The sequence below is a fragment of the Eleginops maclovinus genome, chromosome 8, assembly GCF_036324505.1.
Source record: "Eleginops maclovinus isolate JMC-PN-2008 ecotype Puerto Natales chromosome 8, JC_Emac_rtc_rv5, whole genome shotgun sequence".
Lineage (NCBI taxonomy): Eukaryota > Metazoa > Chordata > Actinopteri > Perciformes > Eleginopidae > Eleginops > Eleginops maclovinus.
In genome coordinates, this window is record NC_086356.1 from 15,063,321 (window position 1) to 15,077,461 (window position 14,141).

General features: G+C 39.7%; 2 protein-coding genes across 2 annotated transcripts; one reads left to right on the plus strand and one right to left on the minus strand.

Annotated features, from left to right (window-relative positions):
• The first annotated feature begins 1,076 nt into the window (after positions 1 to 1,076).
• On the plus strand, positions 1,077 to 6,180 carry ankrd34ba (ankyrin repeat domain 34Ba). Its single transcript, XM_063889049.1, has 2 exons — positions 1,077 to 1,197; positions 3,650 to 6,180. Exon 2 carries the CDS (start codon positions 3,699 to 3,701, stop codon positions 5,301 to 5,303), a length of 1,605 nt encoding a protein of 534 aa, XP_063745119.1. The 5' UTR covers positions 1,077 to 1,197; positions 3,650 to 3,698; the 3' UTR covers positions 5,304 to 6,180.
• An 18-nt stretch (positions 6,181 to 6,198) lies between these two features.
• On the minus strand, positions 6,199 to 13,687 carry oclna (occludin a). Its single transcript, XM_063889050.1, has 9 exons — positions 13,610 to 13,687; positions 12,849 to 12,940; positions 11,865 to 12,516; positions 11,389 to 11,556; positions 9,462 to 9,592; positions 8,257 to 8,439; positions 7,702 to 7,873; positions 7,007 to 7,048; positions 6,199 to 6,865 (listed from the first exon to the last, which is right to left on the minus strand). Exons 2-9 carry the CDS (start codon positions 12,899 to 12,901, stop codon positions 6,767 to 6,769), a joined length of 1,500 nt encoding a protein of 499 aa, XP_063745120.1. The 5' UTR covers positions 12,902 to 12,940; positions 13,610 to 13,687; the 3' UTR covers positions 6,199 to 6,766.
• Positions 13,688 to 14,141: the final 454 nt, after the last annotated feature.

Consider the following 14,141-nt stretch of genomic DNA (forward strand, 5'->3'; position numbering starts at 1 on the left):
CTTGTTGTTTTAATCTGCAACACATTTTAGCTTCTTTAGGTTTTGTTATTTTGTAACTATGCCTATAGACTCAAGCCAATGCAGTCTAAAAGCAAAGTTCGCATGAATGTGTAAAATCTGGTCGGATGCTGACATCTTGTGTAGAATTAATAAACTGCACCGTGAATTCACAGTGTTACTATGGCTACAGGTCTGCACAATTAACAGCTGGCTTAGTAATAGTCTGCAAAGGATACAAAGAACAGTGTTGTTTCTTTTTTTTTAAATCATGCAGCAGAGAAATTTGTTCATCACGATTCCAATAGTGATTTCATTCAGTCTCACCAGGACTCTAAAATATGATCTTCCATATTCAAGGGGTATAAATGATATAATGTTAATGCAACAACACCGTTTAAACAGTGTCTCCTTTCATTGTACTCATTCTTTCTTATGTTTCAATATGTTAACTTAAAATTCAAATCAAGTACCCAATTAAAGCAACACTCACAGCTTTCTTTTGTTCACAATAATGAAATCATGTTTGTGCTAAGTATATGCAGAAGATCTTATCCACACACAGGTGCATGCACACTCCCACACAGACACAAAGAAACAGTTCCTCTAGCACAATTACAGCATGTGCCGTCATTCGGCCTCCTTGATGGTTGTCATGGAGATGCCATTGATAAGGTGGACAAAACAATTTCTCTTTCTGCGTGCAACTAAAGAAAAAACAAACTCCTGGGAGGCAGATTCACATCTAACAGGCCTGTGCTGAATCAGAGCGTCCTGTAATGAAAAGACAAATCAGACATGGTGTGACGGTGCCGGCCGGGTTGCTATAGTGCTTCACCTTCAACGCGTTCATTTCTGTCAACCTCTCCTGTTCTGCCTCTGTTAACTCTGCAGAGCTGCTGCTGCTGCGGGGATGGATTAACCATTTCTTAGACCTGCCTGACGACAAGCCAGTAACACTCTACTTTGTCTGAGGAGCAAACACGAGCTGGAAAACCTTGACTGCTGCAGCTCACGTCTTCTCTGACTTACTGTCTCTCTCACACTCACACATTCTCAAACACACACACACACACACACACACACACACACACACACACACACACACACACCCCTCAGCATTGCCTGAGCACAGTCAGTCGCAGCTCTGCAACAGGAGAGTAAATGTCTACATGAGAAGACTAACCTGACTGAAGATTGGTAAGTAGTTCACACGCACTGCAGGACATTTATTATTAACTTATTGCTGTCTTCTTGTGACCTTTTGACAGGATGCTGTAGTTAAGGAGGAATCTGAATGTATGGATTGATTTGAGACTTTGTGGTATTGAACTAGATGCTTTATATATTCATTTTGTCAATTTGAAAGCGTGTTCAGACATGTGCACAAGTAACAAACACCAGCAATTAGCACATGTGCGTGCGTGCACACACACACACACACACACACACACACACACACACACACACACACACACACACACACACACACACACACACACACACACACACACACACACACACACACACACACACACACACACACACACACACACACACACACAGTGATTTGAGTGGGCTCTTATAGAAGATGAGTGTTGAGCGAAGCTTGTTCAGGTGAAGTGGAGTTTTCTATTCTCAATCTGAAGGCAGGGTGGAAACAGTACACTGCAACATAAAGTACAATATCTGCATATAGTGGACAGCGCTTTTTTTTTATTTTTTAGAATTAAGATATATGAAACATAAAAGAGACTTTCAGCCTCTATTTCAAGGTGTTTACCTCCAGATCAGGGGAACAGTAGGGGAAATGTAACCCTTTTTACCACACTGTACTGTCATTTTAGGAGGACCACCTGTAATAGAAGCTGTGCGACATTTGTATCAAATTTGTTGTTATTTTCTGTTGTATGACATCTTAAAAATGTGAAAACCAGTGTCTTAAAATGAATGGTGGAAATATGCTTCACTTAAGTATTTCCATTGTATGCAAACTTTAATATGAGGGGTAAATGTTATACTTTTTACTGCTGTAGGTTTTTTTTAAAGCTATATTTAAAACCTATATAAGTATGTTAAACAAGATGCAGTGTTTTTCAGTAAATGAAACCAACCAACATAAAATAACTCTGGTTAAAAGAAATAAGGGCATGACATTTTGTTTAAAGTAAAGGGTCACACAAATATAAAAAGAAGAAATACTCAAAATGCTTTGAGAAGTATAGTTACGTGCAGTAGGAGGCCAGGTGACATTAAAAACCCTGCAGAGTTCTGTCACAGCTTTGACTCAATGATTGATATTTTAAACAGTAATTAGGCGAAAGTACCAACCAAAAAAGAAAAAGCATGATTAAATGCTCACCACCTCCATCTCATCTGTCATGCATGCAGGTGGTGTTTGTCTTGGACGTGTGTGGCTGCCAGTGGAAAGAGCTCAGTGGTTTTCGGTGATGATGTAATTGCTGACGGCAGTAACAGGATAAGGGAGAAAAAGACCATGACAGAAGACGTGACGTCTGCTTTTATGAGTGTGCTTTTATAAGGTGACTAGCAGAGGTACTCAGTGTACAAGTTCAAAGTAAAAAAGTACGACGTTAGAAAGTCAGAGTAAACTCGAGTAAAATTACAAAAGGTTTTTGCATCAGAATTGATCCAAAGTAGTTCAAGTTTAGGTGTAGTCATTATGTACAATGTTCCTTTTCAAAATAATATATTACTGGATTATAATTATTTATGCATAATTGTGAATATCACTTACATTTTGAAGCTGGTAAAGGTGGAGCTAATTGAAATGACTTTTATATATGGTTAGTAATGCTCATTTAATAGTTGAATTATATTATGTCTTATTAATCTGAATCTACATAATGCATAATTTTGTCAAACTTTTTAAACCTTTAAAATAGTTTTCCACGCACAATCCTTATACATACATGGTTGATTTTGGGCCTTGTATTCAATTTACTATGATGGAAAATATATTGAATATTACGGACTTATCCTTTAACCTAAATCATTCCCTTTACTTGGAGGTTAAACATATAGTAGTGTATTGGTTTATTAATATATGAAAAGTCAGGAATTGATAATAGCAACATGCTAAAATGCTAATTAACATTCTGGATGATGAAGGGCAGTATTTATGTGATTTCTTATACACAGTGCAGAACGTACTAATAAAGAGACACAGTATGACACAGAAGTACAACATTATGCGGACATTTAATATTCTCCTGTCTGAGAAACTGGTAACTGCCATCTTATCTGGTCTAATAGAGAGAAGCAAGGACAAACAGCACAAAGGCTGATAGAAAGTGTCTGCCTCTGCTGGTGCTGTGGAGGAGGAGCGCATGAAAAGGAGCTGTTGAATGGACCCTATATGCAAGAAGAAAAGACAAAAACTGTAAATGTTCAGCTTTTCCAAAGCCTTTCAGAAGCAAGTAAAGAGGATCAAAGATGAGAACTGGCTTAAAACACTGAATGATAAATAAACTAAATAAAAAAGGGAGGTTGCCGCTGTGTAATGTGTTTGACCTGGGAATGCATGATCCCAAAGTCAAAACTTGGGAAATTAAAGTTTATCTGTGGCTTGTGAATGAAAATAGCTTTACTTTAGCATAATATCCAGAAAGTGTTTTGTTATTCTCCACAGAAACCCATCCTACTACATCTCTGAAACCCAGCAGCTTGGACACAGAGGGATGGAGGCAGAAGGCAGTAATCCTGCGGTGGCGCTGGATTCAGGAAACCCCTTGTTAAGAGCGGTCTTCCTCCGTCGCCTGCGTCTCACCCGGCTGCTCCTGGAGGGAGGCGCTTACATCAACGAGAGCGACAGCCAAGGCCAGACCCCCCTGATGGTGGCCTGCAGGACCCAGCATACTGACGCCCAGAGTGCCAGCCGAGTCAAGCTGCTCCAGTTCCTTCTGGAAAAAGGAGCGGACCCCAACATCCAGGACAAGGAGGGTCGCTCTGCACTGATGCACGCCTGCCGGGAGCAGGCCGGCCCTGAGGTGGTGTCTCTGCTGCTGGCTAGTGGAGCGGACATCAGCCTGGAGGATCAGTCTGGGACGTCAGCGCTGGTCTACGCAGTCATGGCTGGAGACTTAAAGGTTTTGAAGGTGTTGCTGGACACATGCAAAGCCAAGGGGAAGGAGGTGATCATCATAACCACTGATAATTTCCCATGTGGGAAACTACAAGCCAAACAGTACCTCAGCACACCTTCTGTTGGTCCTCTTGATCAGGCGGACAAAACAGCATCAGCCGCTCCTGCTTCTCCATCTGAAATCCAGCTTATCACTTCACCGCAATGTAATTCCTCCTCTTCCTTATGTCCCCCAAAGAATGTTTTCTCCTTTAAAGAAGGTGTAAGCTCCCATCCTGGTTCCCCTTCACGGTTTCAAAGGATGAGCCATGTGGCGGGGTACGGCCTGCAGCAGCCCCTCATGAGGTTGAACTCTGAGCCCTGGCTAAAGATCCCAACATCTCTGCTCAACCAGCATCATCATGCCGCCTCTTCTACAGAAAATGGCAAAGACCTCAACCAAACTGAGGACTTGCCTTTTAGAATTCACAAACTGGACGGCATAAATTCATCAACAGAGACCTTCAGATGGTATGAAGAACGATTGGCAAGGGACAAAGGAATAGAAGGAAAGAATGAATGTGACAAACATGTGGGACAAAATATATCTGTCCCAGGTCTCCAGTCATCCCACTCTGCCTCCCACCCGAACCTCCACTCTGCAATCCTTGGAACGGATTCACTTGCCTCCTCTTCCTCCTCTGGTGGCAAAAACCTCAGCACTCCACTTCACAGCATGGCCTCTTCAAGCCTTCAAAGCATAATCCAAAGGCGCAAGCTTGGGGAGGACATCTACAGCTCTGACCCGCAGCTAGCTAGAGACATCCACAGTCTGCCTGAGGAGTCCCAGCAGAGAACAAGAGACATTTTAGATGGCAAGAGGCTGGCCCCTTTACATTGCTCCGGCACAATGGGCTCCAGGGAGTCACTATCGAGTTTGGGCCCTAATAGGAGGATGTTGTCTGGGTATGAGCGCAGAGGATCTGGAGCCTTCTTGTTGGACCACACCTCCCAGGTCAGGCCTAGATCGCTGCCACCTCTGGCTCCCATCCTTAATGTTTATAATCTCGGCTCCAGTGCTGGGGGTGCAATCTGTGAGAAAGAGTCTGGCCTAAAGAGTTTCCTTCCCTCTGCTCCTCCGGGGCATCCCAAGGAGCTGACCAGGAGGATGCTGCTGAGGAGACACTCCATGCAGACTGAACAGTTCAAAACCACTGCCTGAAATTCAGCCAGGAGGGAAGAGAAGTTTGTGTCTTAATGTGAAATATTGTGTCATGTGATTTAATGTCTCTGTGGTGTAATTCAATGAGGAAACCAAAGAAGATATATAAGAAAACAAAGCATCCTTATCGACTCAAGCAACAAACTTAAGGTACTTTCCTCTGCTTCAGCGTGCCGTCACTGTGTATATGGCGTCAGTGTTTGTAACACTTCCTTAAAGCCGTGTTAAGATATTCTTGCCTTTGGTGGCAGCAGAGCGAGATAAGAACATAGGATCTGATATATTGACCCCTTAGGAAGCTGTTAAAGCTAGTATACAGTATTAGCAAAACGTTAAAACATCCATCAGACTTTGCTAAACACAACACCTTTAATCTGAAGTTGTTTTTCTAGCCACTTATAAATCCAATATTTACACACCTTTCAGCTGATCTGGTTTGGTCTCCACCAGCTCCTTAGGGAAATATATGTCTATGTAGTTTCTAAATGCTTCACTATGTTCACCAGCTAACTGTGACTGTCTTTTGTTTGTAGCTGGACAGGTTGTGTACAATATGTTTATCACAATTGTTTTTGCTCGGTAAACAGGGTTGATGAGAAAAATATGCAGGTTCAAAATCAAAACAATGCTAAAAGAAGATAAAAAGATGCAAAGAGCTGAGGGGAACTTCATAGTCAGGTGATAATTCTCTGTGGTTTTGTCCCTAGGAGCTATACTTTTAACATGAGGGTAACGGTTGATGGGAGTATTATTTATTTGTTCGACTCAACCTAAAGTCGAGTTGTGTTCTTAACACGTTCCCATAAATCCTTACCATAATGTTCAAAAATAGCTCTCAAATGTCTGTGAGAAGCCATTGTTAGCCACAATGCTTACTGTAAAAATACAGCATAAGAAAAGTTCAATAAAATGAATTTATTATAATAAAAAGTGTCATCACAAATCATTTAAAGAAGTACATCGGTATGCATTAAAAAGTGTCTGTCTGTTCTAACATCCATAAAGTAACACACCGTAACACACACTGCTAAAATCATTAAAAATCGCCACGTGTTTTCCACTTATTTATATCGCTAAAAATGTGGAAAACAAAGCTCTTGAAAATTAATATCATAATTAATGGATTTAAGAAGAGCTATTTAAAACAAACAGTCAGGGTCCATGTTCCCTTGACTGGTAGCTTAACCTCCTGTTATAGATGATTTTCACATAACATAACATGAGTATCTATAGCAGGTGACACTCGCAATACAAACATTATCATAACAGAAGAGGGAATCTATGTTTTCTGTGTCCCAAAAGTAGAAAAACATTTCACAAGATAAAAGTTCAGACTTTTTTTGGAAACTTCTGTTTTCGGTGGACACTCCGTCCTGTGTCTGAAAAGCCTCAAACCTTTCACCCCAACGGGATTTATTGCCATCTGTTCATCTGGGACATGCGTAAGATCCTCAAGTAGTTGTTCAGGCACTGTGGTCGTAATCGCTGACCATCTTCTTGATGTGGTTCAGTTTGGACTTCAGATATTTACACCTGCGCTTGTTCACCAGATATTCTGGAGACTGCAAATATGATTGGAGAAAAAAGATGAGACCTAATGAGTATGAGTTTTATACAAAAATTGTAAAAAAAAACAACAAACAGAAGCTATTATGACATCTTTATAATAATTCTGTTTGTAAATCAACAATGATCATACATACCTTCTTAATGTCTCTTATCCTGTTGTACTCATCCAAAGCATCCTGTTAAAGAGTGTGTCAACAATTTGTCACATTTCAAAATGAAACAAAGTTATCAAAATGTCACGATTTCTCAAACACAAGCTTTCTTTTGTCTTCACTACTTTATCCATCTAAAACTAAAAGCCACTTGGGGTTCAAAAGAATAAGTAAACATGCTACTCAAATATTATAACCTATAAAATTACAAGGTTGAACTTGTAAGCTAACAGTCACTTATTGACATTAGCTTTCATAACTCCAATAATTAATCTGTTAGCTCCGTTGTCCAACACTTCAGGGGAACAGCTAGCTTCCTGTGGCTAAACACTTCCCTATATTCACATTATAGCCTCTAACTGTGTCTCGCAGCTTGATGAAAAGTTGAAAGAGCGTTGAAACTTTACTGTGTGCCGTAAATCAAAATGGTGCACTAAACAAACACACTAAAATGGCAAAGTTGGCAAACATTTTCTATAAAAGTATCTCCTTTCATGACACAAAAAGACAGTTGATCCATTGTTAACATGAAAATATTTCTCTTTGCACAGCTACATCTCGTTTCAAATCGGGAATACTCATCAACATAATTGAAATGAAAACAGAACTATTGGTTATTTTCTTATGAAGGCAGTCAATAAATCAATATTAAACTGTGGATTTAAAATAAGTCTAACCAGGTACTGTGGGCTGCCCTCCTGCAGGTCGTCCAGCTCTCTGTCGACCTCTGACAGATTCTTATTGAGGGTGTCCAGCTCCGCCTGCAGGTCTTTGTACTCCTGGTGTTCGCGATCAAACTCACGTTTGTAGTCATTGCGCTCCGCCTCGTTTCTTATGGGAGGATATTCACTAAAGCAGAAAACAAGAGAAAGAAAACTTCAGTTAGAGAAAAACAACAAAACAAGTCAACTCAGCGACCACAGTATCCGTTGGAAAAGGTAGGTAGAAAATAAGCACATTTACTACTGAAAAAATACTGCCAGTAATCTTTTTTTTTTTTCTGGTTTTTGGTGAGAAAAGACTTAGGACCCAATAACTCATCTAGATTTTTTGCAGTGCAAACATCATTTCACATAATTAAATTCAGATCCAGCTTAATACACTAACATTAAACATCTAAGATATTTAATAACATGATCCATATTAAAAAGACATTCTGCATATTTGTTACACTGCCTTTACTTAAGACTTAAAACTTTAGAGGGGATTTATTTTTTTAAATGTATTCCTACCTGTCAAAGTCGTTGTCGTCCAGTTCGTCTCCGGAGGAGTTGTAGCCGGTGTCGTACCCTTGTCCATCGGCGTGACGCGGCCGGCCTGCGCGTCTCTTTTTGGGCTTTCCATGCGAGCTGGCCACCTCTGAGATACTGCTGTAGGGAGCTCCATTTTGCAGAGGCACGTGTTCTTCTGCAGGCCTGTGGAACAAGAAAGAGTATTCATATTGTTCGGCAAAATAGCATAAGTATGGTAATTAAAGAATGGTAATTAAAATGTTGAAATCTTTCTATCGTCGAGTTACCTTTTTATGATGCAGGAGGAAGTAAAACATGTAGCATAATAATCTATCAGTTCACCTTGAATGAGTAAATATGGCAACAATAACTTCCTGTTTCCCTTATTCATACTTCATGTTCCCTGATCAGCACTAAAGTATTTGACACGGTTTCAGTGTGACAATGTAATTCATGCCGAAACTGGCAATGTTTATGTCGGATAAAAAAAGCTAACTCTGGGAGACACTCCTGACATCTGTGATGTATGACTTTCCTTAAAGAGAAACTGACTGGTCCACATTTTTGCAGAACAACAAGTTCCAGCAAGTTTTCTTTGACAGCAGCCATCAAAAAAACTGGTCTAACAATCTTAAAATACTACATGTTTATGCTTGATGACATTGAGTATAAACAGAAAATGATATAGAGCAAATGATTTTGGAAGCTACTTTATGTTTTTATTAGACCTTGAGTAACTATAATCTATTTTCTTTTAGTAACAGTTTTCAAACAGCAATGTAAAAGTTGATGAAGTGATAAACCTGCTGATAAAATGTGAAAAACACAAGTTCAACATAAAAGCTGAAAAGAAAATGTGGCTCAAATATCAAATGTACCTTTTAATACATTGCTAAAGATTCAGGATATTCAAAGCATATTCAATGTTTGCAGTGCTCAAATGCTGAGGTGTTGTGGTGTAAAACACACACACCGTGTCACTGCAACATCCCCGATTTTCGTTACACCTGGGTACATTTTGCTTTTGGCGCTATAACTTACTTTCTCCACATAGCTTTTTAATCTCACTCAACTATCACAAACGACTTAAACCATTTCAATTGTCATTTGGACAGAGTGTACTGTCTTTATGCTGCCCTCTGCAGTCAGTGTTCGACAGACACACACACACACACACACGCCCCACACACACTTATCATACTCACTGAGGGGTGTAGTGGTAGGGTGGTTTTTCGTAGTTGGTGCTTTCGTCATCCAGGTGACTCCTGGAGCCTCTCAGCTTGTCGGAATAGTCGGATATTGGGGGGACTTCCGGGCTTCCAGAGACATTATTCACCTATGTGAGGAAAAAACATATCAGCAACATAATATCAAAGAAATATATGCCTAAATAACTATTTTGACAAATCAAATAATCATTTAAATGATCTTGCAAGCAAGAATGTTGTTCTATTCAAATGAGAGAGCTTGATGCTTTCTTTTTATACGTTGTATGTTATCAAACTGACTATTTTGAGGGCTTTGGTCAGACAAAACAAGACATTTGACTTGAGCTTGGAGTATAGGAAATCATCACAGGCATTTTTAGCTATTTGCAACATTTTATGGACCAATTGAAAATCTTTGCGTGATTTCCGAGATTTGTTGTTAAAAATATTACTGAACCCAGACGATCTACCGTGTGTAGTAAACAGGGCTATAAACCATGATACAAATACAGGCGATGTCCTCAAACAAAAACACTGGATCTCTACCAACTCTGGTATGATCCGCCTGCATGAGCTTGTCCTCTGAAAGTGTGGGACACACAGTATATGACAGCTCCACCCTGCTCCACACCTCCAAAACAACACAATGTTCTGCAGGTTGCCTCAGCACTTTTCCCATGAGTTTCCACGAGCTACACTAAAAAGATAAATGCCTCTAGCTCCCAGTATCATGTTACTGGTGTTATGTGTCTGCTATCTGGTGGGATTTGAGGGTCAAGAGGACCAATCCGACCTGTTCTTCCTCTTCATTGCTCTGCAGTGAACTCAGGACTTCAATGCGCTGAATGTCATCATGACTTCCAACTATTAAAAGAATGACTCACCTACTCTGCACTACACTGGAGTAGTTCAGATGTGACAGTTGTTGCACAACACTTCTAAAATAACTTCAGAAAGAATGATTCATCCTGAAATGTAAATAATGTTTGAAAAAACAACAATAAAAAGTCCAGGCTTTTATTATTGGGATCAGGACATGCCTGTGTAACATTGAAACTATCATCCGTGTAAACACCACACCTTGAAACCAGGAGCATTTCCCCTCCCCCACTCATCAACAGGTGACTGCAACTAAACTGGTTTTACTGCTTTGGCTGTTGCACTCAACTGCTGCTTTGTCAGAGAGACACTCCACCCGAGACAGGCTCTAAAAGATCTGTCGTGATAGCTTCTTCTGATTTTTAACTTTAGAAATTGTTTCAATTTGGTTGAAACAATCATTACCTGGCAAATTGTTCTATAATAACTTAACTTTTTAGGCCAGAAATTATTGTTATAATGGATACATTTTTTTCATTGAATTGTATTATAAAAAACAACAACATTGAAAATAGCGAAAAATGCCTGCTATAATGGGAATGAGATGTGTCTTCTTGTCTTAACTTATCCAAAGCCTTAAATCATTTTAAAGATTTGCCTATTCATTTTCTGTCAAGCAACTAATATCAACTAATAGTTTTATCCCTTTACTGTTCATTTAAATAATAAAGCAAAAATGCCAAATATTTCCTAGTGCAAGCCTCACACAACAATTTCCATGCAAGCCAATTTACAGTTTATTTTATCGGTGGAGAAAATAACTCAAATTGCCTAATTGCCCATATCAGTTTAAAAAAAGGTAACGTCTTCAGATGTTTTGTTTCATCTAACCAACGGTCAAATAAGCTTTTATCTTTTATTACTTTCTTTGCTGTAAATACGGCACAACAATGATTTATGTTGTTGCCGTTTAATTGTACTGACTTTCAGCTCTAGTCAGGTTGAATAATTAACTCAATGAAATGGATTAAATAGCTTGAATACTGTAGGGCTCCCATGTTGTGTTTGCAAGCTCACCTCACTAGTTTTTGAATAATTAACTCACCCATGCCTCTACATCTGGAGGTGGCTCCATCTCCTCGATAACCTTCACCCTCTTCCACAGGATGTTGCTCTTGCCATAGTTTTGGATTTTCTGGCGGGTTTTCAGAGCGAAGACGAGCATGATGATGAGAGCGATGGCGACCAGGAAGCCAAACACAACCGCGATGGCCTGAAAGCAGAAATACACAGTGTCACATACACAACAAATATGGGCTGGACTATATGGATTATAGCTAAAGTATCACAATATTTTTGACCAAATACCTCAAAAATCGATATTGTGACAATATTATAGGGTTGGTGCTTGCATAAAATGTTTACCCAAGGAGATTTTTGGTACATAAACACAGTAATGGAAAATGACTGCATTTAGTACATCCATTCAAACTGATATCGATATTGATATAATACCGATACATGGCCATCCCCTACAACAAATCCCCCTTTAAAGATGTCCAAATGAAAGTTTGTGTTCACCTCTTGTGGCTCCACAACGCAGTAGTGGTACAGATACTGATTGACAAACATTCCTGTGGTCTGTGTTTGTTGGAACGGAGCACACAGTGCAGTGATCTGGCTGCCGAAGGCCGATCCAGAGGACTGAGACGCGGGGTTCACTGCTACCAGGTAGACTATTGCTGCTATTAGCATTAGTAGTGCTAAGATAGCGCTGATGATAATGACTGCCAGGTAAAACTTCCTGCTCTGTGATAGGGTTTGGTGGGACACGACGATGATGAAGATGGCCAGACAAGCGATGAAGGTGATGGCGGCCATTGCGATGATGAAGCCTTTACCCTTGCGGGGGTCATTGTAGTTCCCTCCTAGCCCACCGTAGCCATAGCTGTTTCCAGCTCCATATCCACCGCCTCCAAAGCTGCTATACCCACCACCGCTAAACCCAGAGCTGCCTCCATAAGTTCCCATGCCTCCATAAGTTCCCATGTTTCCCATTGCTCCCTGACTGTCCCAGGCCAGCGTGGAGGCAACACAGGCAAATATGCCGACGCACATCACAAGGGTGATGATTGACATGATTTTGAGGATGCCTGGTGGAGATGTCCAGCGGTAGAAATGCTGGAACTCGTCATCTGGGTAGTAGGAATAGGCTGGTTGGGGCTGCACATCACTGAGAAGAGAGTAACAATGAGTATTAAATCATCAGAGTGAAGAATTAAAACACCCCTATAGGAATAACTCGACCTGAATACCCCCTAGAAAGCCCGATTAATTAATGGTTATTTTTAAAAATATTTTAAATTCAGCATAAAACTGAATTAAAGATTTCAGTAGCATTTCCCAACACTTCAATCAAGCTTTGTTGCCTTTTGTTTTGCTTCCAGATATAGACATTAATAGTCTTTCTCAAGCTTTAGCTCGGTGAATATTTAAAGCTTTTAAAATGAATCACAATATTCAACAACAGGAAGGTTTATTGTATATTCATTGAAAGAGACTCACTATCCAGTATCTGATTCATAGGGAGGTGGACTCCCATTTGGCCTCGAGGACATCACCGCAGGATCCGCTGGGTGCTTCTCTGTTAAGAAAATCTGAAGGAATATTGTATCGTTAGGAAATATTACTTAATAAAACCAATTTGAAATAGAGCTGCAACAATTTATTCTTTTCTTGAATGATCATTTGGTCAATTCTTTAAAAATGATGAAAATGCCCCTGAGGTTCTTGAAGACCATAAACCTAAAATATCAAGTAAGACAAGTCCACTATGAGGTAAAATAGGGCCAAAAGGCCAAAAAAGGGAGGAATTTAATTGAATGATTCATGACTGGGGACAAAACAGACCGTTTTTTTGTCGTCTAACAAAGCTATTAATAATTTCAGGGCTGTTTCATGATGTAACATATCGATTTTAAACGGCCATTTTCAATAGGTAGGCGGATTCATGTTAATAAACAAAAACTGTTGAAGTAGCCCTATCAAATGTCTTGTTAAAACCGAAATAAATTGCCAGACAACATATTCAAACACTTTCCACGGTTACATTCATAATGTTTACGCAGTTTTGAGACAATTCTACACATTATTTTGACAACCCAGTCGAGGTGCCGCGCTAAGGAGCTAAGTGATGTGAAGTAGTATTTAACAACACACCTGTTTGTTGTCGCTACAGGTGTCTAAACATGAAGGATTTAGGCTATCACCACAGATGTACAGTTGCCTCAGATGCTAATCTCACAAACTTAGGAGCACACACTCACCTGTCCTCCTGTCTTTCAGCTCCAATTGAAGTTTCAACTGAAACTGTTCTGCTGTTAAAAACAAAATAGGCCACACCTAGCCTCTCGGTTACTTTACCCCGCCCCCTTCACAGGGGTCACATTACGTAACGACAGCGGAAGTCCTCAGTCTTCATAGAAATACCTGTGGAAAGTAGTATGAAATGCTTCAGTAAACGTAACAGTGCAGATGAAACAATGTCGGCTTATTATTTGTGTTAAAATTAAATGGACAATTAAATCTAACTGGATACACAACCAGAGAAATTGACCAAAAAAAGTGAATATATAGGACCCTAAAAATAATTTACTCTTAATAAAGTCTTATGATTTAGAAGGGCCTATAAATGCATTGTTATGCTCGAATGATTCTTCATCATTATTTTTTTAAATAAAGGAGATATAATAGGTGTATTCATTTGACATTTTAAATTAGAGCCATTGAGGTATTATTGAGTAATAACTGCAACTGATAGCCGAGTACCTGTGGTGTAGCTATTTATTTATTTAAGAT